The 27,086-nt window shown below is 40.5% G+C and overlaps 1 protein-coding gene and 1 long non-coding RNA gene across 7 annotated transcripts in view; one reads left to right on the top strand and one right to left on the bottom strand.

The window, feature by feature from the left end:
- Positions 1-27,086, top strand: part of THADA (THADA armadillo repeat containing) — a 301,173-nt gene that overhangs the window by 87,754 nt on the left and 186,333 nt on the right. For all 4 annotated transcript variants that reach the window (XM_075127132.1, XM_075127131.1, XM_075127133.1 and 1 more), the window contains exon 27: positions 21,356-21,445. In XM_075127132.1, the coding sequence (XP_074983233.1) occupies positions 21,356-21,445 (90 nt within the window). The remainder of the gene's footprint in view (positions 1-21,355; positions 21,446-27,086) is intronic.
- LOC142071633 (uncharacterized) overlaps positions 1-27,086 on the bottom strand; it is a 139,642-nt gene that overhangs the window by 93,024 nt on the left and 19,532 nt on the right. The window contains exons 2-3 of one of the 3 annotated variants that reach the window (XR_012667767.1): positions 25,547-25,661; positions 22,702-24,038 (exon numbers count right to left, since the gene is read on the bottom strand). This is a non-coding gene — a long non-coding RNA (uncharacterized LOC142071633). The other 2 variants (XR_012667769.1, XR_012667768.1) reach the window with 2 other exon arrangements.

Raw genomic sequence — 27,086 nt, 5'->3', positions numbered from 1 at the left:
GCTTTGAATTACATTAAAAAAATCAGCAGCCTCACTAGAAGCTGATGCTGCATCACTGACCACCAAGTTCAATGAATGAGAACCACACGGGACAAAAAAGCTCGAGGGTTTAACTCTCAGATCCGTGTCTGCACTCCTCTGTTCTTTCCTCTCATGTTGGCACCATTATCGTAGCCCTGACCTCTCATGCCAGCTATCGCAATTCCCGTATCTTCCAGCTTTTTAAGAAGCACATTTGTCATACCAGCTCCTGTAGTATCATCAATGTCAATAGATTCTATAAAATGCTCTCTGACAGTCACCATTGCAGGGACATTTTCACTCGGTTCTGTTGTTGTTACAAAACGCACCATTAAAGTCATTTGTTCCGTATGGCTGATGTCAGGTGTGCAGTCCAGAATAACAGAGTAACATCTTGCGGACTTCAGATCTGCCACAATCTTCTGTTTGACTTTTGTTGCCAGTAACTGTATGATTTCATTTTGAATTGTTTTTCCAAGGTAGTGGTGTGTGTACATTTCTTGGGTGGTGACTCTTCTTAGATGCTCCTGGAGTACAGCATCAAACTCAGCCATCAGCTCCACAATTTTAAGGAAGTTTCCATTGTTTGGCACATACAGCTGATCTGAAGTGCCACGCAGTGCTAGGTTTTGGGTAGCAAGCAGTCTCACAATGGCAATGAGCATTTTCAGAACCTTTTGCCAGTAAAGAGAGACTGATGCAATCTTCTCTTGATGCTGATCATCTATCGTGGCTTTTAACCTTAGTCTCATCTCAAGCTCTTTCCACCTATGGAATGCTCTCTGGTGATTTTCTGCCTCCTCATGGCATGCCAGATTTCTAGCCAGATTTTTCCAGTCCTTTGTTCCTCTAGAACCCAATGTGGCTGGAACACTAGACTGGAAGAGTTTGCAACAAAAACAGTATGCAGCATTGTGGGTTTTTGAGTACATAAGCCATGGCCTCTCCACTTTGTCACCATTAGGGATTTCATGCCAGTGATGTGTTGGATGGAAACTTCTATTTCATTGTCTTTGGGGAACATGAAGTTTTTCACTTGCTGTGGCCCATGCAGTACTAGGAAGTCCCTCAGGCTACTGCTCAAGTGGGTCCACAGTCCTGGATCATCTAGATTTAAGGAACTAAACTCAGCAGCAGCTGTTTCTTGCACCTCCACCACACTCTTCTCTGATCTACACTTCAGGAATATTCATGGTTACATCCATTTGAGATGGAGATATGGATGCTGCAGTAGCTGCCAGGTCACCTGCACTCTGACTAACTGGAAGATCAGGCATCTCCTCACCACTCATATCCTCACTGGGGCCGGAAGGCTTACCATGAACATTTGTATCTATGTATCTCAGGAGAGCTCCTTCCTGCTTAGGTAGAAAAGCTTCCTTTGCTTGCTTTCTTTTTCTGAATGCTGCCCCAGAGGGGCGTTTTCTTCTTTCACTCATGACTGCTGTTCTGTGCCAGCTATAGTAGCTCTCAACACTCAATTGAGGGGGACAAATAAGCAGACTGGTAGCAGGGCCTGACTGAGGGAAGATATCAGCATGTTAAGGGCCTAACTGGCTCGTACTACTTCAGTTGACTGCCTGTTCTCCTCAAGTGAGTTCAGGGAAGCAGCAGGAAACAGGAAGCTCCCTGAGAAGCTGATGTTAATCAGTCCGGGCTCCTGGAGTTGCTAGAGAGGTACATAACAGGCTCCTCCTCCTCTCTCTCCCTACAGCTCCTGCTGCTTTCTGTTATTCCCTCTCACCTTTTCTCCTGCCTGCCTGTTATGTCTCTTGTGCCCTCCTTCCTCCAGCACAGCACTCCACCGTCTCTGTGCATCTCAAGCAGAGAGAATACATATGCACCAGCAGCAGACACAATTTTCTACACTCTGGGTCCCAGTGACGCCCCTCCACAATCTGGCACCTGAGGCAGCTGCCTCAGTTCGCCTCGTGGTAAGGCCAGCCCTGAAGAAAAGTCTTGTTTTCTGAGTAAAAGGGTAAACAAGTTCTAAGTGATACTGTGCAACTCGTAACTTTTTATGCTAGAACATCTAGTATATTATTTCACAAAACAGAAGGAAAAGTACTTTTGGAAGGAAAAGTAATTCCTGTGCACTTAGAGCCCACTTGAGGAAAGCATCTGTATTCAAGAAAGCACTTAAGCATGTGTTTAAAATTTAAGTATGTGCTTAATTTTCCTGAATTGGGGTCTTGACCATAACATTACCATGTGAAATGGCTTTTAATTTCACACAAATACATGTTATATCGAACAAATATTTAGATAATTAGAACTGTTAGGAGAACATGACCATAAACACTGCTATGTACCCAAGAACTGTGTAGGTATCCTATATTTTGATCAACAAGGAAGGCAAGAAGTATGCCTTATGTCACTATTTAGAACACACACAAATCAGGGCTAATTTGCTGATTTAAATGTTTTTTCCTTTTAAACTGTATTTTAACTAGGACCTTTAGGTTGATGCTGACTCTTGTCAAGATAATTTTAAGTAGGCACTCAGAAAAGAAACAATTCAGGACATTCAAAATCCCATGAAGTTAGACCAATACCACTTAAACATAAGGTGAGATTTTCAAAGGCACAAATAGCATTAGTTGCCTAATACCCATTAATTTTTGATAGTCATTAGGTAAGTAACTGCCTTTGCAAATTTTCCATGTAAACTTTAGAGTTGTTCTCTTTAAATGTAGGCACATCAAGGAGGAGCATAATTTTATGCTGCCCCTCAACAATTCAGGTTATGTTCTTTACATTATTTACTCCTCACCCTTCACCTTTACATTCAAAGAATAGCCACACTTGATCATTACATGCTAACAGGCAAATATTACAAAGTATGGAAGACCCTCAATTTACTTTGGTTCTGTTGTGATTATCAGTTTTCAGGAAGTGCCCTCTCCCCTTCATCCCACTCTGCCACCACAAATGAGCCAATAAGGAAAATCAAATTCACTATTTAAAATACGGACATTTCAAAATAAGTGTTTTATAAGCCTTGGGATTTTGCACAAGTGCATAGGTTTTAAAAAGATTTTAAGTGGTCATGTAAGATACTCAGTGGGGCTCAGAGAAAAATATCACAAATCAAATACAGGATTTTTATTGTGTTAACAGACATGGCCATCTTTGAACACATCTTAATGAGAGTATTATAAATACATTTCTTCATGAAAACACTGTCGGTGAGAAAAAACGTGTATCAGATGTTGAAAGAAAGCAAGATTTTTTTAAAAAATTTTTTTTTGACCAAATACGTTATAGACAACATTCAAGAATATTTCATTCTCGTAAATAGTCCCGCTGCAGTGATGTCAAAATCGGTGTTGTCATGGGCCATCTGCTGCTTATTGTAAATTTCAGTCACATTCGTTATAGTTGTTTGGACATACTTTAATCCAACCCCTTGGCTATTTCATAACATTTTTCCTCAAATTAAACTAATATCCTTTTGAAACTACAATAAGTAAAATATCTTTCATAAATACAGAGAGTACATGATAGCTGCCAGGTTTATACTTTTAGCACACTATTTTAAACAGTGGTTAAGATATGTAGTTTTATCCCCTGCAAAAGCCCACATTTTATCAGGGATGTTTGAACAGACTTGACATTCATCTTTCTTAGACATTTGCATCAAGTCAAAAGCAGTGATGGTAGGAAGAGGGACCTGCCATCAGAGATTCTTCTATAACATCCCCTGGTATCGGGACATCTGTCCTCAGATTAAGTTGGTCCAGAGCTCTGGTACTCTTCATTGCTATTAAATGCCCAAATAGCAGTGGAGGCAATGTTTGGAACACCTATTTCCAATTTTCATCTGTGACTGGCGAGAATATAGTGCTCCACCCTGTCATATTCAGGGCTGTTAGGCTTTTTTGTAGCCACATGAGCTAAAAAAACTCCAACTTCTGTGAAATCTAGCAGCACATCTACTTAGTAAAATGAGGTGTTTTGAACACACCACCTCATCCTCAACTCTCTAAACTGTCTCTCGATTAATATAAGAATCCAATTTATGATCTCTGTCCAGATATTCAAAGTCCTCCATGGGATTGGCCCTAACTGCTAGAGAAGTTACCCATTCCTCTGTGATCGTGACCACCTAGAACGTCTATTTTCTGTTGGGAAAATGTCAGCCAGTAGGGGGGAAAATTGTGAGGGCAAAGACGGAACTTTCACAGGTCTTGGGCATAAACTGCGGAATTCTCTGCTGCAAAAGCTAAGAATGAACCCTGACATTCTGCATTCAAAACTTAAGTGTAAAATGTATTTCTGTGACATAGCATTTCCTCCTGCATATGTCAAACCAGAGGATCATAATGGTCCCTTCTGCGCGTAAAATCTATGCTCGCTCACACTCTCACATAAACCAGGCAAATTAAAAACAACAACAAAAACCTTATGAACTGCTCAAGCTCTTTCTCCTGAAGCAAAAGAAAGGTATAGGAGAGATTTGTTGTTTCTATTTTTAAACACTGGAGGTGTCCAGATACTATGGTGATGGAGGCCAAATATGTAACTAGATAGGTATGTAACTAGATAGGATATGTACTACCAATGGCCCCTGTACATATCCATGTCAGTTCTAGCACCATAATATTTTTTTTTTGTCTGTCAAGTAACTAACATAGAGAAACATGCATGAGAAGCAAGGAAAATAACCCAGTTTCTGTGGCTATTAGTAACTGGTTGGAGTGGATTGACAGTTCTCTCGTCACTGTGTCAGTTCATGTAAATGTTCATTTTTAGTATTCATGCTGAGTGAAAGATGTAATGACTTCAGCACAGATGCACTATGTTATAAACAATTTAAAAAATATTACAAATCAAAACCCAAAATATTTTATAGAGTTTTCTCCCAAACTCTATTAAAACTGCCTTTGCTTAAACTCCCCTCCCCTCTCCCTAAGCCCATTAGATATCTTTCAGTGTGAAATCTATACAACGATCCAGCTCGGGTTGGCATCTTCATACAGGTATGCTTCATTAGCCTTCTGAAGTGCTCAAGTGGCTGTGCCATGGAAACTTGTGACCGTTTTGAAACGCTGGGCAAATCTCCCTTTCCGTCATCTGGAAGGGAAACTTAAAGATCAAAAGTGCTGTGGACTTCAGGTTACAGCAAATGTCATGAAGAGTCAGATCATGAGTACTTAGCCTATAACGAAGGGGCTCCCTTGCTCCATTGGAGAGGGGGCACTTTTTCTGGAAACCAGCTGTTCATTGCAAGGCTTTTCTCTAGTAGCTTTTTATAACTCAGTTTTCCCCTTACTGCTACGAGTTCAGTTGCCACCAATATAATTCTTTCCCCATTGTTACTTTCTGGCAGTGCTGTTACTATCCTTGCTGTGTATCCTTCTCAATGAGAGAAACCCTTTTTTTCTGTATTCTTTGTTCCCCTTTCCAGTTCTGTCTCCCCCAGCTATATAGACAGGGTGAGGATGGTTCAGTGGTTAGTGAACTAGCCTGGAATTCAGGTGATGTGGGTTCAGTTCCCTGCCACAGTTCAGTTCAGTTCAGTGCCACAGACTTCCTGTGTGACCTTGGGCAAGTCACTTTGTGTTTGCGCAGCAGCTGGCAGGTATGATTCCCAGCATGGAGCTAGTGTGCTAAAAATAGCAGTTTGGCTGAGGTGGTACAGGCAGCAGCTCTGGCTGGCTGCCTGAGTACAATCTTACCCAGGCAGTTGGGCTTACCCAAGCCACTATGGTGGCACTGCTATTCTAGGCAGGAGAACTAGTGCATGTATGTCTGCCCAGGCTGGGAATCACACCTGTCAGCTGCTTTGTAGACATACCCTTAGACTCCCTATGTGAGAGTTCCTAGAATAGTTCCTACTTCATAGGACCATTGTGAGGATAAGCTCATTAAGAGAGTGAGATGCTCAGATGCTGTGGTAATGAGGGTCAGATAAATACCTAAGATAGATAGCTATTGAAGCCAAAAGGTCTTGTTGCTCACTGAATAACGTGCACTGTTACACAGTGACATCATATATTGTATATTACATAGAAAAAGTTTAGAGGCTTTTTTTGGTAAAGACTTTAAATGGGTTGATAGAAACTGATAGTAAAATAGGTGGATGAACTTTTTAAAATCATGTGGGAAAATGGAGTCTTTTAGAGATATGTTAAGTATGCATTTTAAATAGACGAATTGAGCATGTTTAAAACGTTCTTCTCATGAATGGTACCTTAGAACATATACAACATGAATTAGAAAAATGAACATGGGATGTAGATCTAGCCTTGCTGGTTAAAAATTAATTACATCTCTGTTAGGTTTCAAAGATCATTTGTAAATTTTTCATCCATTAACAATTATTTAAACCCATAGATTTCTAAAAACCACAGGAATGGTAGTAAGAATATCTAAGAGTGGAGTGTGTGGTCAGAGGTATCTTGCCAAGTAATCTTTCTAAGATTTGATGAAGTAAACACTGTCAAGCTGTGTTTTATTTTGTTTTCTTTTAAAATAAAGTAGCCCATATTAATTTTGATTAACTATTAGTCCATGCTCTGTCTTTTAGTATATTGACTGCTTTAACAGACTTGCGGGTCTTCGTGAGACAATTCTGAGCTTAAGTGTTCAAAGCAAAGTTTGCAGCAGACACACTGTTGTTACGGTTTATATTGATTATCAGTCCAAAAATACTTGTTTAACAATATAAGAAAATACAGGCTTCGTACCCTACTGTGTTTTTCTGGTAATACTCCATTTCGAGATGGATGGTGGTTCCTCATTTTACCACAGTGATGGGTACCGTATACAAACACAAATAAAATGCTATCTCAAATGAGAAGTGATAACAATATGTGCACTAGCATTAGAAGTGTAAAGAGCTTCCTCAAACTGTTCATTTGTTTTAAATAAGGCAAAACCAAACTTAATTGGATTTTTGATTCTTCCTTCTTACATGCCTGAAACAGATCAAATGAAGCAAAGACCTCTGAAAAAATCTAACCATATAAGCAGGTAACGTAGGGTATGTCTATATAGCAACTAGACACCCACAGCTGGCCTATGACAGCTGACTTAGGCTTCGCAGGGCTGTTTCAGTGCCATGTTGACTTCAGGGCTTGGGCTCCAGCCTAAGCCCAGAAGTCTACACAGCAATGAAACAGCCCCTCAGCCCGAGCCCCACGAGCCTGAGTTAGCTGGCATGGGCCATCTGCAGGTGTCCAGTTGCTATGTGAACATATCCTTAGTTTTTGTTCTTATTTCTAGTTATGGAACATTTTAATTTCTCCCAGTTCTGACATAATTGTTTGATTTTGTATTATATATGAATATTGATATCAGGTCTGTCTGTTAACTCAGATTTAAGTGACCCTCCTCTCCTTTATTCTGGCACATCATATTTTAAGATCTCTTGCCATCATACCAACAAAGTTGCCTTGAGAAAGGTTCTTTAACAAGTTATTTTTGGTAAGCTGCTTGTTACATAATACTTTATTCCTCTCAGTTGCCGTTTTCCTGAAGTGTTTGTTGTGCACAGCTACTCTTCCCATACCTAATTACACAAAGGTATCATAAATAGCAAACCAACAGGTATAAAGAGACTTGTACATAAAACAGATCAAAGCAAACAGACCATGTAGTCCTTTGGAAATCTTGGCTACCCACTTTTGTAAATAAAAGTGCTTCTAAAGCAGAAAGTATTCAACTACTGTATTTATATAGCCCTTGATTGACAGTTCAGTTATTAACCTCATAAAACACAGGCAATGTAAACTGGTAAGAATGTTTATTCTAGCACTTCTATCTGAAGGAAAATGAAAACTAAGATATAATGGCTTGGTCTCTATTTCTTTTAAGTATTTATTTTAGAACTATGCAGTATAAAAGAATGTTTTCTCAAGTCAGTGAACTTAAGCTATTTTGCTTACTGTTCTGGAATTTAAGTATGTTGTTATAATTCCTTAGAAAACAAACCTAACATTTACTAAAGCTATAAATTCCACTGATGCATAGTGATTCTTCCATCCCTCTTCAAAAATTCCCCCTTCTGCCAATGTAGTAAATAAATCTAAGTTGTTCTTGCTAACTACATGATGATGTAATACAAAGGCTGGCACCCATTGCTCTAACTGAAGAGGTGTCCTAGAATTAAATTACTTACTGTAATAAATCTGTGAATGACAAAGATGAGATAATCCTTTTACATCCTTGTATAGTTACACAGGGCTTTTTATTAGCTAGTACATTATAACATTTATTTTAATTAATGACAAGGATATGCACAATATTGTTGATTACTTTTTCCCCCCCTAAAAAGGTCAGTTATGTGGTCAGGATGTCTTTTTGTGAGTACTAACATTCTCTTTAGGCAGGTAGCAGTTTTCAACCTTGAAAGCGAATACAGTAAGCTCTCTAGAGACAGTGTTAAAGTAACTGAAATAGCATTCTTTGGCTGGGTCTAACAGACGAGTGTACTGATTGTCATAGAGCAAGATTATCTAGAGAAGAACTCATAAAAATATTACTTCCTATCCATTGCTAACTGGATCTTTCCGGCAGGACTGTCCAATGTCCATTGCTATCTACTTAAATTTCTCACCCTTAGAATGCTACCTGGTCTGGTCAGTCTTTCTCTCTCACAAGCGCATCCTCTTGCCTGCATTAGCTGTAATACTTTCAAATGGTAAATTTTGTTTGACATCTGATGGACATTTTAAAGAGGAACATAAATTCATGCCAAGAAGATTGGTTCATACTGAAATAAAGACTACATTGCTTGTTTTTAGGAAAAGTTAGTAAATTCCAACTCGATCATCTTTCTTAGCTGGAGCCTATTGATTACTGAAGCTCTAATATATGATAGAGGCCTACAGATACAGTAGGAAATAACAAGAGTTCTTTTTGAAAATGGATGTTTTCAGTACTGTCATTTTAAGCTGTAGCATTTATTTTGACTGAACTCCGCTTTTTTTTAGCTTCCTGGGACCAGATTTTTCTTGAATCCTTAGCAGCTCCCAGCCTGAGGTGATTAAAGAAATAGCAACATTTATTTTGTTGGTGTGGAATACAGCTAAGAAAACCCTACACAAACCATCTGTCTTCTAACCTACCCTTAAAAGAAACATTTTAGTGTATTAATAAACAATGTATTTAATTGTTTGATAACTAACTACCTTACAAAAAGTAATATACTGATTCAGCGAGTAATTTCTAAAGGAAGAGAACTGTAAAAGTGGTTTAGCCATTATATTCAATGTAAATCTCAAAAGCAATATAAGCAGTGATTTTTTTTTTTTTTAAACTGTAGTGGAACCATTTGCAGAGTCAACTTGAGAAATGGGTGGCAGAATCTGTCACACAAATATGTCTGATTCAGATGCCTCTGAGAGTCATAGAACTTCCCATGATTAATTTTATGGCATATCCTTAACTCTACCCTGTAGTCCGAAGAAAAATATAAAAAAAAGTGTATATGAAATAGTTCCTTCTAATCAGGGACCACAAACACTGTCATGCCTTAATCAAAATCATGTGGTTTTTGCAGTATGTCACTTTGGGGCAGAGTTCAGGTTGTAAGGTTGCCCTAACTGCATTTCCGTACTTCTTCATGTGTTTGAATTTCTTTTAAGGTTAATCTTAACTCTGAATTTCATGGGTTTATGCTATTTGGTTTTGTAGGGCTGTCAATTTATCGCAGTTAACTCAAGTGGTTAACTCAAAACAAATTCACTCGATTAAAAAATTGATCATGATTAATTGCAGTTTTAATCGCACTGTAAAACAATAATAGAATACCAACTGAAATGTCTTATAAATATTTTGGTGTTTTTCTACATTTTCAAGTATATTGATTTCAATTAAAACACAGCATACAAACTGAACAGTGCCCATTTTATATTATTTTTATTACAAATATTTGCATTATAAAAAAGATAAACAAAAGAAATAGTGTTTTTCAATTCACCTTTCATACAAGTACTGTAGCACAATCTCTTTATCGTGAAAGTACAATTTACAAATGTATATTTTTTTGTACGTAACTGCACTCAAAAACGAAACAATGTAAAACTTTGGAGCCTACAAGTTCACTCAGTCCTACTTCTTGTTCAGCCAATTGCTAAGACAAACAAGTTTGTTTACATTTATGGGCCATAATGCTGCCTGCTTCTTATTTACAATGTCACCTGAAAGTGAGAACAGGCACTCGCATGGCACTGTTGTAGCTGACGGCGCAAGGTATTTACATGCCAGATATGCTAAACATTTGTATGCCCCTTCATGCTTTGGCCACCATTCCAGAGAACATGCTTCCATGCTGATGATGCTCGTTAAAAAATAATGCATTAATTAAATTTGTGACTAAATTCCTTGGAGGAGAATTGTATGTCTTCTGCTCTGTGGTTTTACCTGCATTCTGTCATCTATTTCATGTTATGGCAGTCTCAGATGATAACCCAGCACATGTTGTTCGATTTAACAACACTTCCACTGCAGATTTGACAAAACGCAAAGAAGGTACCAATGTGAGATTTCTAAAGATAGCTATAGCACTTGACCTAATGTTTAAGAATCTGAAGTGCCTTCCAAAATCTGAGAGGGGCAAGGCGTGGAACATGCTGTCAGAAGTCTTAAAAGAGCAACACTCCCATGCAGAAACTGCAGAACCCAAACCACTAAAAAAGAAAATCAACTTAGACGATGAAAATGAATGTGCGTCAGTGTGCACTGCTTTGGATTGTTATCGAGCAGAACTCGTCAGCAGCATGGACGCATGTCGCCTGGAATGGTGGGACACTAAGGAGAGAGAACTGTTAAGAAAACCTAATGAGTAGGTAGGTCATGTGATTGCAGCACTCTACAGCATTTGAACACTAAGGAGGTCCTTATCTGGGAAACTATACAAAAAAGAAACATTAGACTAAGCTAATCTGTACAGGCAGAAGCATGAGTTGTTATTTCAGACCATTTTGGTATCGATAATAGCTGTGGTCTGGAAATGTTTTGTAACCCAGAGAATGATGGCATTATCGCAGATGGTGATGCGGTGGAGAAAAAAATGAAAGCTGAGTCAGAACGCACACTCATATCCTTGACCATATCTGCTATATTATTGAGGTTTGGCTTGGTCAGTCACTTTGCTCTATTGTGATTCTTGCTGACATGTCACAAGCATTATTAACTGAGTTTCAACAGGTATTTATGCCTTTGAGCATCATGTACCTGATAAACTGATCCATTGTTTACAGTAGGGTTAGCATTGGGTTTTGCACTAGATCAATCAGCTGCGCACATTTTAACTGCAAATGTAGACCAGGACAAACTATGCTCTGTATTAGTTCAGAAAGCTGTGGTTAATACTTGCTCCAGGCATGAATTAACAGTGGTTTCTGAAATGTTGCTGAACACAGTTTGTCCTATTGCACTCTTGCAGTTAAACCATGTGTGCTTGAACTGGTGCTGAACTCATTGCTAACCCTTGTTATCACAGATCCATCAGCCCTCTGATCTCTGATGTGCTGTGGGTCACAAAGAGCTTATCAGAGCTGGGCTTTGCAGACATAGGGGTGCACATGCCCTCCATGAGGATCACTGAAACCTACCCAGCCCCCTGCACAGTGGAACATTATTGGTACTGCTGCATTATTGGTACTCTTGCAATTACCTAGAGCAAGAGGTTGGATTTGTTCCAAATAGAAGTGTGAACTAATTTCAGTGGCTGTTAATTCTTTGAAGCCCCTTTGTCGTTCTGTGTCTTAATTTTATCTTGCAAAACTATAGTGGCTGCCCTTAAAACCTTTCCAATTTTACCTTTGCAATTCGGTAACATTATGGTGACAGTACTTAAGCTTCCCATTAATTAGTTTAGGAAACACTGCACAGACTGATGGCTCATGTTATTTAGTTGTCTCAGGCAACAGAAAAGTTTTTAAGGGTGACTACTATGTCTGGAACTTCTGGGAGGTTTCATCCACTCCAAACCTTGTGTGCATTCCAGACTGGTTACAAGTAGGATACTTTTGGCTAGTGACCTAGTGGATGATATGAATATTGAGGTTTGCACTTGATCTGTGGCCTGGTATGTAGTATAGAAATTATATGTTGCTGACAAGCGTGTCAACAACAGGTTCAGCCCCAGTAGAGGAGCACAAGATTTAAATGCAAATACAGATCAGGACATACCATGTTCAGCATTATTTCACAAATACATGGTTAAGGCTTGTTTCTGTGTTGGGATGGAGATGGATGATCTACTCCTTCTGTTTTAGTGATGTCTGTGATTCTGTATAGCATAGAAAAAGTCGTGTATTTGGGGGTTGGGAGGACCTATCTGGTGAGAGATTTGGGAGAGAACGAAGAACAAAAAGTAAACAAGTCAACAAAAAAAATATTCTGAATAGTGGAATATTCTGTCCACTAAGCATGTGTGTGTTTTGTATGCTTGCTTTCATAATTTGCTAAAAGCAAAAGAGGCAAGTATATCAAGCTAGATTTGAAAACTTGTGTCCCTTCCATATGGCTATTTATATTTTCAGGTCCAAATTCAGCCTTGGCTTAAAATGCTTTCTGCAATAATTGTGTCTGCTGAGGCGAGGGCTGAATTTGGTTTCCAGTCTGTCTGTTTTATCTTTCCTCTGTGATATGCTAGATAATTCTTCAGGGTCCATTAATTTCAGTACAGTCATTGCCACAATAAGAGTAGATATTATTCTTGGCAGGAAAATATTAAAAAGAGGCCTCCACGAACTCATGAAAACTATGCCCTTTAATAAAAGCCTCTGTAAATGTCTCTTGGTTTTTGCTTTTTCCCTGTATATATTCTTTTATTCTCGTCTCTTCTTTTTTTCCTACTTTTGTTATATCCTTTATCTCCATCCCAATTTTGGTATTTGTGAGTGCCTATCAGCTGTCCAGGATTTTTCTTGTTGATATTTATGATTTAGAATGAGTATTAGAGCGGCCTTGTAGCCCCAGAAGGTCAATTGTCTTTAAACCTCTTTTGCGGTGTTTTTTTTTACTTTTGACTCACAATATGAGCAGATGATTCACAAATGTACTTTATAGTGTCAGTTATTAAAGCAGGATAGAAGGCTATGGAGCCTTTAATTTTTCTGAAAAATATGAAATCAGAGATATTATAGAAGGAGATAATTTGTGACACATGTCACGGTAAAATGAGGTATACACACAATGTGTACACACATTGCTGTACTTACGAATTAAACTGATCCTCCACAGTATGTTCATAGAATATACTGCAGCAGCATTTAGCAAAGAGTACCACAGCATCCAAGCTCTTTAGTTTATTTTTTATAAACAAATCTGTTAAACAATTTTAAATCCACAGATAGCATACAAACACAGTAATACAACAAAGACAACTAAATGTACAAATACAGGTCTTGACCTACACATGAGATCACAGCACTTAATCAGAATTGATAAATACATGTAAGGAATAACTCTTGAGATATCATGTTGGCCTAGGAGGCACTCATGAGAGAAGCAGAATGAAAAAGATGGTGGAGGGGAACCAGCTGACCTGTGGTCATGCTATTGTCTAGTAGAAAACTGGAATCTATCTATAGATAGAATTTTAAGTCTGTTACATTATAAAATATTTTATCTATTTTGATTGAGAAAGTACAGTAATATTGAACAATCTTATCAGAGGAGTGGAAAGGAGATTAATAAGAATGAGGCCATTCCCTTTTATGAAGATTCTATTAGCAAACAAATAAAGCCATACAATCAAGTACAAATACATAGAGAAGTTACTGACCATCAAAAGTACAATAAAAGCTCCTTATGTTAGCTTTGTGTGGGAGAGGCAAACTACTTTTCTCATTCCTCCTTTTTTAAAAGAAACTTTAGTCATCCACATAGCAAATTGCTCTTTAGCTGCAGCTTAAAATAGACTTTTCTAGAAGTTTATGTTGCTGGGTTTTATAGATCTACATCTGCCTTCAATTATGAATTTTAGCTGTAATAGTACAATGAAGGAAGGAAGTTATAACACTACATGTACATCTCCACTCTTTGCCTTCAAAGTAACTTCCGTTTCATAAGAACTCACTACATTTTACTAGAACAATTTTCTAGCTAGCATCATAAACCTTGTCCTTCAGTTTAATGAACTGTGGCGCAGATTCACACAGACAGAAAAGATTGGAAAGAGTAAATTTAGATGAACGGGACAGATGAAATGATTATGAGTGGCAGGTGCAATATGACCTAAAGTTAGAACGAAGGGCAGAATACTTCAGTTAAGAGTTGAAGTGGTGGTGTGTTTTGTTAGTACTTTTCTTTAGAGGGAAACATAAGTAGAAGGGGAAACTGTCCCTGATTTACTTCCACAACTCAAAAAAATTAGTACTCTTTTTCCTCCCATAACATCTCTGGATCCTGGTAAATCTTTCTTCTGAGGAGTGCTGAAATGAATTGTTCCCAGACTCTATTAACACTTCAGTGTAAATTAGCCTGAATGAGGTGCCTCCATTCACTGCAAGAATTCTAGAGAAAAAGGATTGTGCTCTAGACCACCAACTGTCAGATATAGAGAATTGGTGAACTGTGTTTAGTTTTTGTCACTGTTAAACTGTAAGATCTGTAGGGCAGAGACCCGCTCTTCTGTTTTATTTATTTACTTATACATCCTGAACATTTAATGGTATTATATAAATGAAGCAATTACAGGGGAAGAAATTTTTCAGAGTAGCAGCCGTGTTAGTCTGTATCTGCAAAAAGAAAAGGAGGACTTGTGGCACCTTAGAGACTAACCAATTTATTAGAGCATAAGCTTTTGTGAGCTACAGCTCACTTCATCGGAGGCATGCAGTGGAAAATACAGTAGGACAATTTTATATACAGAGAGAACATGAAACAATGGGTGTTATCATACACACTATAAGGAGAGTGATCAGTTAAGGTGAGCTATTACCAGCGGGGGGGGGGGGGGGGAGGGTTTTTTTTCCTCGATGCAGAAGCTTATCCCCTGCAGGGACCTCAACCTTGTCATCTACTTCCTCACTAGGGCGTCCTTTGAACCCCTGGAAACCTGCTCTCTCTCTCACTTCTCTGTGAAGGTGATTTTCTTTGTCAATGAACTGGCGGAAATGATGGTGGAACTGCCCTTTACGATCTTCCACCACGACCAGGTCTCCCTACGCCTTCACCCCAAATTTCTTCCCAAAGTGGTCTCCCTGTTCCACCTCAACCAGTGCATACACTTACCCACCTTCTAACCTAACGGTTCTCAAACTTTGGGTCGGGACCCCAAAGTGGGTCACGACCCCTTTTGAATGAGGTTGCCAGGGCTAGCTTAGACTTGCTGGGGCCTGGGGCTGAAGCCTGAGCCCCAAAGCCCAAGGGCTTCAGCCCTGGGTGGCCAGGCTCAGGATGCAGGCCCCCTGCCTGGGGATGAAGCCCTGGAGCTTCAGCTTTGCCCCCCTGCTTAGAGCGGTGGGGCTCAGGCTTTGGTCCCCCCACCCAGGGCAATGAGGTATAGGTGGGTTCAGGCTTTGATCCCCCTCCTGGGGTTGTGAAGTAATTTTTGTTGTCAGAAGGAGGTCGCGGTACAATGAAGTTAGAGAACCCCTGCCCTAAACCGCACGCCTCCTCCAGGGAGCGCATGCTACACTCCCTGAATGTCTGCCAAGTGCTAGCCTTTTACCTCCAGCGCACACGTGACTTTCACATCTCCCCACATCTCTTCCTCGCCATCACTGACTGCTTTGAGGATGTGCTTTCACCTCGCAATGTCTCTTCCACTGGATTTCCCACTGGATTGAGGACTGTTACCCTCTCTCTGGTGTTCCCCTCCCCCCCACGGGCTCATGCCACCAGATCAGCTTTCCTTGCAGACATTCCATGGCAAGATATTTTCCGGGCAGCCACTTGGTCCTTCATCCATACCTTTCCTACTCACTATGCCCCTGCCGCGGCGGTGGATGCAGCTCTCGGCCACACCATCCTTTAGACTGTGACTCCTGGAGAGCCCTTGCACCTGCCACCGCACTTGAGTTCTGCTTGCTACTCTCCCTCATTTGGAATCCACATAGGGACCATCGCTCAAAGAAGAAGAGAAGGTTACTTACTGTAACTGGATGTTCTTCAAGATGTGTGGTCCCTATCTGGATTCCAATCTTACCCTGCATCACCACCTCTGCTCTGGGCTCTGCAACTGCCTGATAAGAGGGAACTAGAGTGGCATCAACCCACATGGTGTCTTAAAGCCTCGGATGCACCACACAGTCAATGCACAGCGCATGTGTGGGTCAGCGGACACTACTATGATCAGTTCTGGCTCCAGTGCATGGCGGGCATGTGCACCCACATTTGGAATCCAGATAGGAACCACACATCTTGAAGAACCTCCAGTTATGGTAAAAAGAAAAGGAGTACTTGTGGCACCTTAGAAACTAACCAATTTATTTGAGCATCAAGTGAGCTGTAGCTCACGAAAGCTTATGCTCAAATAAATTGGTTAGTCTCTAAGGTGCCACAAGAACTCCTTTTCTTTTTGCGAATACAGACTAACACGGCTGTTACTCTGAAACCTGCAGTTATGGTAAGTAACTCTCTCTTCTACTTGCACAGCCTCATCTTTGTACAATTCCCTTTTGTTCACAACATCTCCACTAGTGTGGTGTACTATGTTGTTTCCTCTATGCACTGGAAAGGGAGGCAGCCAAAGTTGTTGCTTAGCAACTAGTCCTCTTAGGGTGTGTCTACATTGGAGCTGGAGGTGTAATTTCCACTTAGAGCAGATATGGCTACCTATCTCTCAAGCTACTTTGCTAAAAAGAGAAGTGTTGCCGTGACATGAGCAGCAGGAGGATTTAGTCACCAGAGTTCAATGCTGTCTGAAACGCTAGGCACATGCTCAGGTAGCTAGCCCCTCCTGCTGCTGCAGCTACGTTTCTAAGCCCAAATTAGCTCGGGTATATCTACCAGAGGTAGAAATTACAACTCCAGCTGTAGTGAAAATATACTTCCTCTCACTGTTTTTAGACATGTTTTCTGCAAATACCTGACAAGTAGGAAGTAGGTTTTGAGTAGATTCCTTTCCTCCCCTCATACAAGATCCGGGCAGCAAATTGAGAGACAGGTTATGTGACTTGCCCAATTCAGTGGCAATTATCTTTTGATTTTTTTTTTATCCTCTGAATATCAAGAAACTGCATAAAATTTACATACACTGTATACTGAGCACTTTAAGTTTAATGTTCTAGGAACTTTCACTCTTAGTGCTTAATTTTGAGTTCCTATTTGGTCAATGAATTATTTTGTATGTTAAAATGGGCCTATAGTGACATGAACAAACTCTTGACTTAACTAGCTGCTTGTAAATTTTTTCTTTTGAAGGTGCTCAGCACCCAAAATGCCCCTTGAGGTCAATGAGAGCTGCAGGTAAAATCAAGACACTTCTTGCGGGTACCTAAAACAGATGCAGTTACCGTGATAATGCCAGTCACTATTGGGTGATGCTACATGTTTAGAGCCCCAGGGCTCCTACTTTAAAAAAAAAAAAAAAAAAAGAATTACAAGTGTTCTTAAAAACAAGAACAAACAAAAAAACCCAGCAAAACTTTGAATATTTATGCCCCTCATTCATCAAAAATTATCTGTTTCACTTAAGTATTTTCAAGACTTCTGTCCTCTGCAGACACATTTGCAAACTATATTTTTATAGGGTTATAAATCCTTCTGGATATGAAGAAGGCACAGAGTTAAGAACTCTTATAAATTGCTGTCAGTTTAGTATTTCATCCTAGTTCAAGAACATTTACATCATTCTTTTTATGCAGTCGTCAGAAATCTAGAGAAGACATTTAATAGTTTTAATAGAATGTAGATACTGCATTTGAAGGTGTTTCCCATTAGATGTTTCAGGGGTTAACCCTTGATAACAGTAACCATACTACCCTCTCTTAGTAAAAAAGAGAAAAATTTTCTCAGAGAAAAATTATTTTTTATTTTTGAGAATAAATAGAATTTTTCACACACTAGAAGCATGGCCGTCCTGGTAACATCTGCTTGGGAATTCTGTCTATTATTCCTTGGTGCCTGAATTTTGGTATATTATAATGAAAATGCAACACGTTGTAAAACCTCTTACAGTACCACTATAATGTAAACAAGCCTCCAGGAACTGGTTACAGTGGTTTCAGTTTGTATTTGCTTGGCTTTCTAGCCATACCTCCAGTTTCTGATCTTTCCAGACAATGTAATGCATGGCTGAAATAATACTTCAGAATCATCTTCTGTTTCCAAGAAGTCAGTTTTCAGAGAGAGATTTTTATTTGAGGGGGCAAAGGGAGGAAAATAAGAGTAGATTTGATGTTAAGACCTCTCTTGTTGACATTTTTGTTTCAAAATGTCAAACTTGCTATAAATATTCTCAAATGGATTCTATAATATGTTTATCTCCTCTGCAAGGAATCCAAAGTCCCTGAATTTGTACTGATGTACATCTACAGTGTGATAGGTTAGATCAGGGGTTCCTAAACTGGGTGTCATGACACCTCATGGGGTCGCATGGTTATTACATGGGGGGTCGCGAGCTGTCAGCCTCCACACCCGACCCCGCTTCGCTTCCAGCATTTATAATAGTGCTAAATATATTTTAAAAGTATTTTTAATTTATAAGGGGGGTCTCACTCAGAGGCTCACCAATATAAAAGTTTGAGAACCTCTGCTTTAAATGCTATTAAAATGGGGCGGCGGGGGGGTTTCTCTATAGATTTTAATTTATGTGGGCTGACTGGAGTTTAATCTAATTTATCTATTCTTTAATCCCAGACTGTTTTTTCCTACTGTTCGTTTTTTTTTTTAGTTTGTGTTTATAGGTATTAACATTTCTTTGGTTTTAGGGATTGCGTGCTTGTTATGAATCCATAAGAAGAGGGTATTAGTTCATTAGTTACTCCAAATCACCTTTTAAGCCTATGCCCAAGGACTATATATGCCACAGCAAATTTGACCCAAATACTGCAGTTAGAGCAGCTAGGTTCTGAGCATATCACTGTAGTAGTTTGGTATCGGGGGTAACCGTGTTAATCTGTATCCACAAAAACAACAGGGAGTCCGGTGGCACCTTAAAGACTAACAGATTTATTTGGGCATAAACTTTCGTGGGTAAAAATCCCACTTCTTTTGATGCATGGAGTGAAAGTTTGCATCTGAAGAAGTGGGTTTTTTACCCACTCCATGCATCTGAAGAAGTGGGTTTTTTACCCACGAAAGCTTATGCCCAAATAAACCTGTTAGTGTTTAAGGTGCCATCGGACTCCTTGTTGTTTTTGTAGTAGTTTGGAGATTCTACATGGTATCTTCATAGTGGATTAAATTTTATTGATTTAAGAAAGGAAAAAGAATGATGTAATCAGTAATATGTCCCTTGCGTGTTTAATTTTATGTTAAATATTATGTGTTTTGCACGGCCCCTGTGTTTTAAAATGTCACTGTCTTGCACAGTTTGCCTAGAAAATATGTAACCGTGCTATTGAAATTGGAAGTTTTGGCAGCTTGGTAACGGGACATTTGGAGCTTTTGGCAACTGGGAAGCAGTTTGGGATTGTGGGATAAGCAATTAGTTGTATGTTTCTGCTAAAATAATTAGCAAAATAGTTAATGTTGACATTTGAATTATCATTCTTTCAGTTTACACTTGGTTCACATGTAGAAGATTTTCTTCACAACCATAAAGGCTAGAAGCTCAATTTTTAAAAAATGAAATCTTTGGAGCAAAATTCTGTGGCAAATCCCCTGCATATGCCTATAGTTATAAACAGTTCAGGATTTTGGTATAGTTTTTATGTGCCTACTGAAATTTTCCTGAACCTTTGCGTTTGAAAGTTTGTTTCCATCTAGTGATCATTTTTACTGTGTTTACTCTGTGGCCTGTGACTAAGGCATGTTTTGTTAGCTGGGCACTGGATGAAGCTTTGCTGATGTTTGCCATGTGGTGATTTTACTCTTGTATGGTGTTTTTTTGCTTATTTTCACTAACATTCGTTTTTGCAATTCCTCCCTGTGATTTTGTAGATGCTAGCATGAATCTTTACAGTGAAGCTTTGCTAATGTGTGTTGACTTTTTTTTTCAGTAGATCATGTGGTAAACATGCTTTACAATTCTGCTGGTTAATTGTTTAAAAGAATTCAGAACTCCTTTTACCTGTCTAATGTATATTCTAATTAGGCTCTTTCCTACTATGAGATTTGAAATACAGTTTTTGCTACAGAGGTGCTAACACAGTTTCCTGGCCAGGGTAGACAGTGTCTGTGTTTATAACATGGTTTAAAAAGCTGTGTTAAAGCTTATGTTTAGTTTGATTTTATTTACTGTCATAACTTGAACTTTGCTGCTTTATTAAGTCTGGTCAGTGGTTGAGCTTTGCTGATCATTGGTATAAACTGTATTTTATTTAATTTGTTGTGTGCTGGAAATCTGTTTTGAATCTCGTTGTTATGCAGGCTTATAAGGGTGCATCTACACTGGCAAAAATGGGACCTGGAATTTACCACCAGTGTCCAATGGTGCAGCTTTCAGTTTTATTGGTAATAGCTAAGGCTGCGATTTAGTCACTAAGGTCACGGAAGTCACGGATTCAGTGACTTCCAAAGATCTCTATGACTTGAGTCAGCTCCCGCAGAGAGCAGCAGGGTCCCCCGCTGCCTGTGGAGGCAGGGAGCTGTGGGGTACCCCCACAACCCCAGGTGAAGGGAGCCAGCAGTGGCAGGTTGACCCCCTGCAGCTCCTGGCCACCGCGGATGGCAGCAGAGACCCCTGCCACTCCCAGCTGCCCTGCGTGGCAGGGGGGACCCCCACTGCTCATGTCCACCGCAAGCTGCAGGGGTAACCCCTGGAGCTCTCTGTCTCTGCGGGCGGCAGGGGGGACTCCTGGAGCTCCTGGCCACCGTGGACAGCGGGGGGGACCCCTGCAGCTCGGAACTGCCAGCAGAGGGGGACCCTGGAGGTTTGAGCCCCCACAGGTGGTGGGTGCTCCTGAAGCTCCCAGCTTGCCTGCAGCTGCCCAGTTTCCTCATTTTGTCAAGGATATTTTTAGTAAAAGTCAGGGACAGGTCATGGACTTCCGTGAATTTTTCATTGTTGCCCGTGACCTATCTAAAATATCTGTGACAAAATCTTAGCCTTAGTAATAGCATATGGTAGAAACTGTATTTTAGACAGGGTTGAAGTGGGCTTGGGCATTTTACGACCATGTCTTATAACCATGTTGTGAGCTACTACTTTGGGTTACACTCAGGTATTAATAAAAAAATGAACGCTTGTTGGCTAATTAAACATTTTGAGAAGAACAGGTTGTTATAGAACACTAACTATCATTCTTTTTTGCCCCTTTTGCAGAATGACAGGGAGGGAGTTTTTCTCTCGGTTTCCAGCCCTTTATCCTTTCCTTCTCCAACAACTGGAAGTTGCAGCCAGGACTATGGACAGGTAAGAAGATAAGCATGTGGAATTCTACTGAATATAGTGCAATTTAAGGGTGATCACTTTAGATAAGCTATTACCAGCAGGAGAGTGGGGTGGGGGGAGAGAAAACCTTTTGTAGTGGTAAACACCCATTTTTTCATGCTTTGTGTGTATAAAAAGATCTTCTATACTTTCCACAGTGTGCATCCGATGAAGTGAGCTGTAGCTCACGAAAGCTTATGCTCAAATAAATTGGTTAGTCTCTAAGGTGCCACAAGTACTCCTTTTCTTTTTGAAATAAAAACGTTTACCAACCTGAAGATTCTGCATGTTCAGACGTGTTCCTTTTATCATCTTCAAGCAGCTTCTTCCTGAGAAGGAACACTTCTCATGATGTTTCATTCGGGCAACCAGGCCTTGCATTTCTTTGTTGCACTGTTTGCATTTTGCACTCATGCCTGTCTTAACCACAGGTAGAGGAACTTCATTAAAATATTCACGAACTAGGTCTCTTTTACAGCCTGCTGCCATTATAGGTTTTCAGTTCTAGTGAGAGAATGGTATGGTAGATCTCAGATCAATGAAGGCTACACTCAGAAAGACCTCAAGACTTCTGGAATGTGCTGCTCAAACAGTTTCACTTTTGTTTCTACTGCCTGTCCCTCCTTTCTCACATTTATCTTCAGACTTCTTCTCCTTTTCCAGATCTATTTTGCCCCCAACAATCTTCTATTAATCGAACGTTTTGAAACTTTGCACTTTTAGAGAGAGGTAAGGGATTGACTCTGTGTACACAAATTTGCAGAGGGACAATAGGGTTGAGGTCTGTTATTTCTCACCTCTGTATACTATTTATTTATTTAAAAACATTTTTGTTGTTAACAAGCATGTTATCTCTTGAGACACAAATCCCCAGTTTGAGAACTGCAAAACTAAGCATCTCTGATGGTATCTTCTGGACTGAGCACTGCGTCCCATTGGTTAGATAGAAAGATTAACCTAAATAATCTATACAGAAGCCCCTGGAACCCTATAAGATTGTGTCCCTAATCCATGAACTATTGGAACTCATTTACAAAACTTTTCTTAAACATTACATGAATATATTGTCTCATACTATAGAATTAGAATTTATAATTCCTATTCCATGATGAGATATCTTTGAGCTATAATGTATCTTAATTAAAACTATCTTTAGATCAGATTTTTTTTTTGAGGAAACAATTTATCTAAAAAAAATCCAATTTTTTTTTTAAATCATTGATTTTTATCCACCCTGGATGAGGGGAATTGAGTTAGAGGTACTGTTCTTTAGATGTATTGTTAGTAAGACTTGGTCCCTTTCTCTCCCTCAGTGGCTGTTCAAGGGGCACTGTTGTAAAAGAATCGTGTGTTAGAAGGGGAAAAGTTTAGAGGGATAATCAGGCAGGGCTAGAAGCAGATGGGGCCAGTTCAGGAGAAGGTCATTGCGTTATTCCTGACTGCAAGAATGAGGGATGGTATTTATATCCCATGCATGCCTGTAGATGCCCTCTTTACTAGGATTGGCTGGCTGCACTTACACGTCCACCTATGAACCTGGCAAAAGGACTGAGGGAACGAAGCTGTTTTCCAAAACGACAGATGGGTCTCACCACATGTTAAAGGATTCTTGGGCAACCCTTCATTCCCTAGGGATATACATGCCAGCCTACAAGAGAAATTACAGCCCTCAGCCGCTGTTTAATTCCCTGTCATCGCAGTACATGCTTCAGTACTTGTCACAGAGATCTTAAGGGCCACAGAGAAAGAAATCAAGGTTCCCCAAGCAAAAGCAATTGGAACCACAACCGACTTTGTCTCAGCCTTCAACCTTGAAGTGGTGGTTTTGATTGGTTGGTTGAGGCGCCTGTAGAACACTCTCTTTGCCACCTTGTGCTGGGAAACCCCATTCCTCCTTTCGCAGACGGTCTTACCCCATTATGCAGCACCTGGGAACCTATAACCTCTGACAAGTGGGTGTTGGAAATCATCCAGAACGGATATGCCATCCATTTCTCCTCTCTTCCCCCTCCCAAACACCCATCCCCATCCCTCTTCAGGGACCCTTCTCACAAGAGTCTGCTATGTCAAGAGGCAAACCATCTCCTCAGTGTAGGAGCTATAGAAAATGTGCTCGTACATCTCAGAGGCAAAGGATTCTACTCTCATTACTTCCAGATATAAAAGAAAAAGGAAGGTTGTAGACCCATACTGGATCTCAGAGCACTCAACAGATATGTCAAAGCGTAGAAATTCAAGATGGTCACCCTATCAGTTATCATCCCAGCATTGGAAGAAGGAGATTGGTTCTCGGCCCTCAACCTTCAAGACTCATACTTCCACATTTCTATCATAGTCAGTCACAGGTGTGCACTCAAAGTTATGCTGGGCCAAGACCAGTACAGATTACTCCCTTTGGGCCTCTCATCGGCCCTGGGGGTGTTTGGCCAAGGTTCTCTCAGTAGTAGCTGCCCACTTACGTTCTCAGAGCATAATGTTTTATCCCTACCTGGATGATTGCCTTCTCAGTGCATGGTCCTGCACAGAGGCCCAATGAGTCACTCAGACCACGTGGGACCTGTTTCTGAATATGGGCCTACAGATCAAAGAACAAAAATTGACCTTAACACCGGTTCAAAGGCTAGAATTCATAGGAGCCGACCTCAACTCCATTCAGGCAAGGGCACTCCTTCCACATCATAGATTTCCCAGTCTCTCCTTGTTGATAGAGACAGTACAATCCAGCCCCCAAATCTTGGCCAGATATTGCCTTCAGCTTCTGGGGCACATGGCCGCGGGCACATCAGTAATTGCTCAGGCTACTACACATGAGATGCCTCCAAGCATGATTTGGTTCAGTTTACAGGATGAACAGAGACAACACAGGCAAGCTTCTATCGACGCCCACCAGGGTCAAGCAATCCTTAGACTGGTGGAAGGACCCAGTAAACGTCTGTACAGGAATCCCGTTTGCTTAGTCTTCCTCATCCCATCTCCTGACCACCAATGCATCACTCATAGGCTGGGGAGTGCATCTCAATGGTGGCACAATACAGGACAAATGATCTCTAGCAGCGCTGTGCCTTCACATCAACCTGTTTGAGCGCAGAGTGGTCAGAAATGCATGAGCTCACTTCCTCCCGCTGATCAAGGACACGCAAAGAAAGGTCATGACTAAGGCTGCGATTTGGACCTCCGTTTCTTCAGCCAGCGCCTGCTGGGAGCTACAGGGTCCCCTGCTGCCTGTGGAGGCCGGGAGCTGTGGGGTACCCCTGTGGCCCCAGGAGGCAGGAACAGCAGGCGGACTCCCCGCAGCTTCCAGCCACCGCGGGCTGCATGGGGGACCGCCACCGCTGTGAGTGGCAGGTGGACCCCCACAGTTCCCATCCACTGTGGGCGGCGGGGGGACCCCCAGAGCTCCCGGCCGGTGCAGCTCGGAGCTGCCAATGGAAGGGGACCCTGGAGCTTTGAGCCCCCATGGGTGGTGGGAGCCCCCAGCTGCAGCTGGTCATGAATATTTTTGGTAAAAGTCAGGGACAGGTCACAGGCTTCTGTGAATTTTTCATTATTGCCTGTGACCTGTCCATGATTTTTATTTAAAAATATCCCTGACAAAATCTTAGCCTTAGTCATGATGTACAGGCTAGCTAACCAACAGGGAGGTGCCAGAGAAGGAGCTGAGGAAGAAATGCCCACGCACGCTGGCTAGCCTGATAGCAGGTGGGGAGCTGCGTGTCCATGGGTGGAACGAACTGCTATTGAAAATCTCTGATCAGCAGCACAGGGGAGCACGCACACTTACAGTGAAGCACCAATAGGGTGCATCTAAAAGAACCATCATTACTGCACCCGGTGAGTAAGTCTTCCTATCAAAGCACAGCTCCAGTGAACTTCAGTTGCAGCCATGAGTTCAGCAATTCTGCAGATGTGGCTACGTGTGTCTCATGTTGGGCACCCAAAAATGAGGAAAACACAGTTTGTGTCCAACTGTGAATATTTTGGTTTAGGTGGTTTGCCCAACATCACTTGGGAACTCTGGCACACATAGGGATAGAATCCAGTTATCCAGGGCAGCATTTAGCTGTCTTGATTATGAGAACATACCTTGTCTTGTTCACTACACACCTTCCAGCCTCTTCAACAGATGGGGCAGGGTTCTGACAGACATCAGTGCTCTTCATTACATGACCCTCATTCATCCCCTAGAGCAGGTTCCAGCCTGTGCAGAGAGAGGCATTGGTCCTCAGGAAAAAATAGAATGTGATCATGTAATTAAAGACTGTAATATTAGGCTTAGAAGGATTTTTTTTACTGGTAAATGTCGGTAAACGTCAGTTTCACCGTAAACACACAAAGTGATGAAAAAAATTTCCATTGATAGTGATCAAAATGTACAGTCAGAACAGTTCTGCTTGAGAACTTACTAGATTTTGATTTGAGGATATTTAGTTTGTATATTTTGACACACGATGTTGATGATATGTGTTTTAGTGAGGAGAAAGGTTTAACTTTTTGAATCTCAATGTCTATTGTCATGACACACAACTGAAAATTTAAATAGATAACAAGAGGAACAAAATGCTTTAAAAAAAACAAAACAAAACACTTGAATTCTTCCAAGCCTAATCCTAGTGCATATGCAGACTAATTAAGTTTGCATGTACAACTTTAGTTCTGGCATTTCCTAACTTTTAATTATTTGAATTTGGAACATTTAATAATGCTTTTTAATGTGTTTTTGCATGTAATTTTCTAATTAAAAAAACCTGAAGAAACAGAATTTCTGTTATGTGGAACAATATTGACCTCAGCTTGGATCATGAGCTAGATTTGGACCTTTAGATCTGTACCACAGACCTCGACCATTTGAACTAACAGAGTAACTTGTAGTATTTGTAGGCTATTATTTATGAAGACCAGCACTAGAAGTAAGTCTGACACATACTTTGCCAGTGGGTTTAACAGCTATTTGCTGACAGCAGAAAAATGTAGAGACTCGGTACTCCTAGGTTCAGTTCCATGTTCTGGAGGGGAATGTCTTCCACTCCGGTGGCCTTGGTCTTGCTCTCCACCCCCTGGAGCCTATTGCCTCAGCTCCTGCTTTCCTCCCCCTCTGCTCTTAGATACACACCTGCCTCCATCTGCCATGCTTCCAACGCCCACAAATCTGGTTTTTAAATTTGTAAATCCTTAAATGTATTGAAATAAACTATGCCAATACGAGCACATTACATCATTATAACGGAATCTGTACTAGTTGATTGCACCAATTTAGTTGTATCAGTTTCTACATCAGTATGATTAAATTGGTATAAAAACTGATTACACCTGCCTTAAAGCCTTTCCACTAAACAATCTAACTGGTCTTTTGCATGTAATAGCTTGGTATGTTAGTTGTTTTGCCTGTCAGATTTAATATCAAAATATGCTTTATAGTTGTCTTTAGTTTTTAACTTGGGCTATATAGACACCAGCATGGGTAACTTAATCCATCCAAAGTAAAATCTGCATGACAGCACATGCTAGTTTTCCTGCCTATCTGAAGATAGGTTTATTTTGTTCTCATGCTTTCATATTGTATTGATCAAACTTTCTCAATTTCCCAGTTCATTGGGAACTGTTACCTGTTCAGTTTCTTAAGTCA

Source organism: Caretta caretta, chromosome 3, assembly GCF_965140235.1.
Source record: "Caretta caretta isolate rCarCar2 chromosome 3, rCarCar1.hap1, whole genome shotgun sequence".
In the NCBI taxonomy this organism is placed as follows: Eukaryota; Metazoa; Chordata; order Testudines; family Cheloniidae; genus Caretta; species Caretta caretta.
Note: the sequence above shows the minus strand (reverse complement) of the source record. Positions and strands in the feature narration are given on the sequence as shown.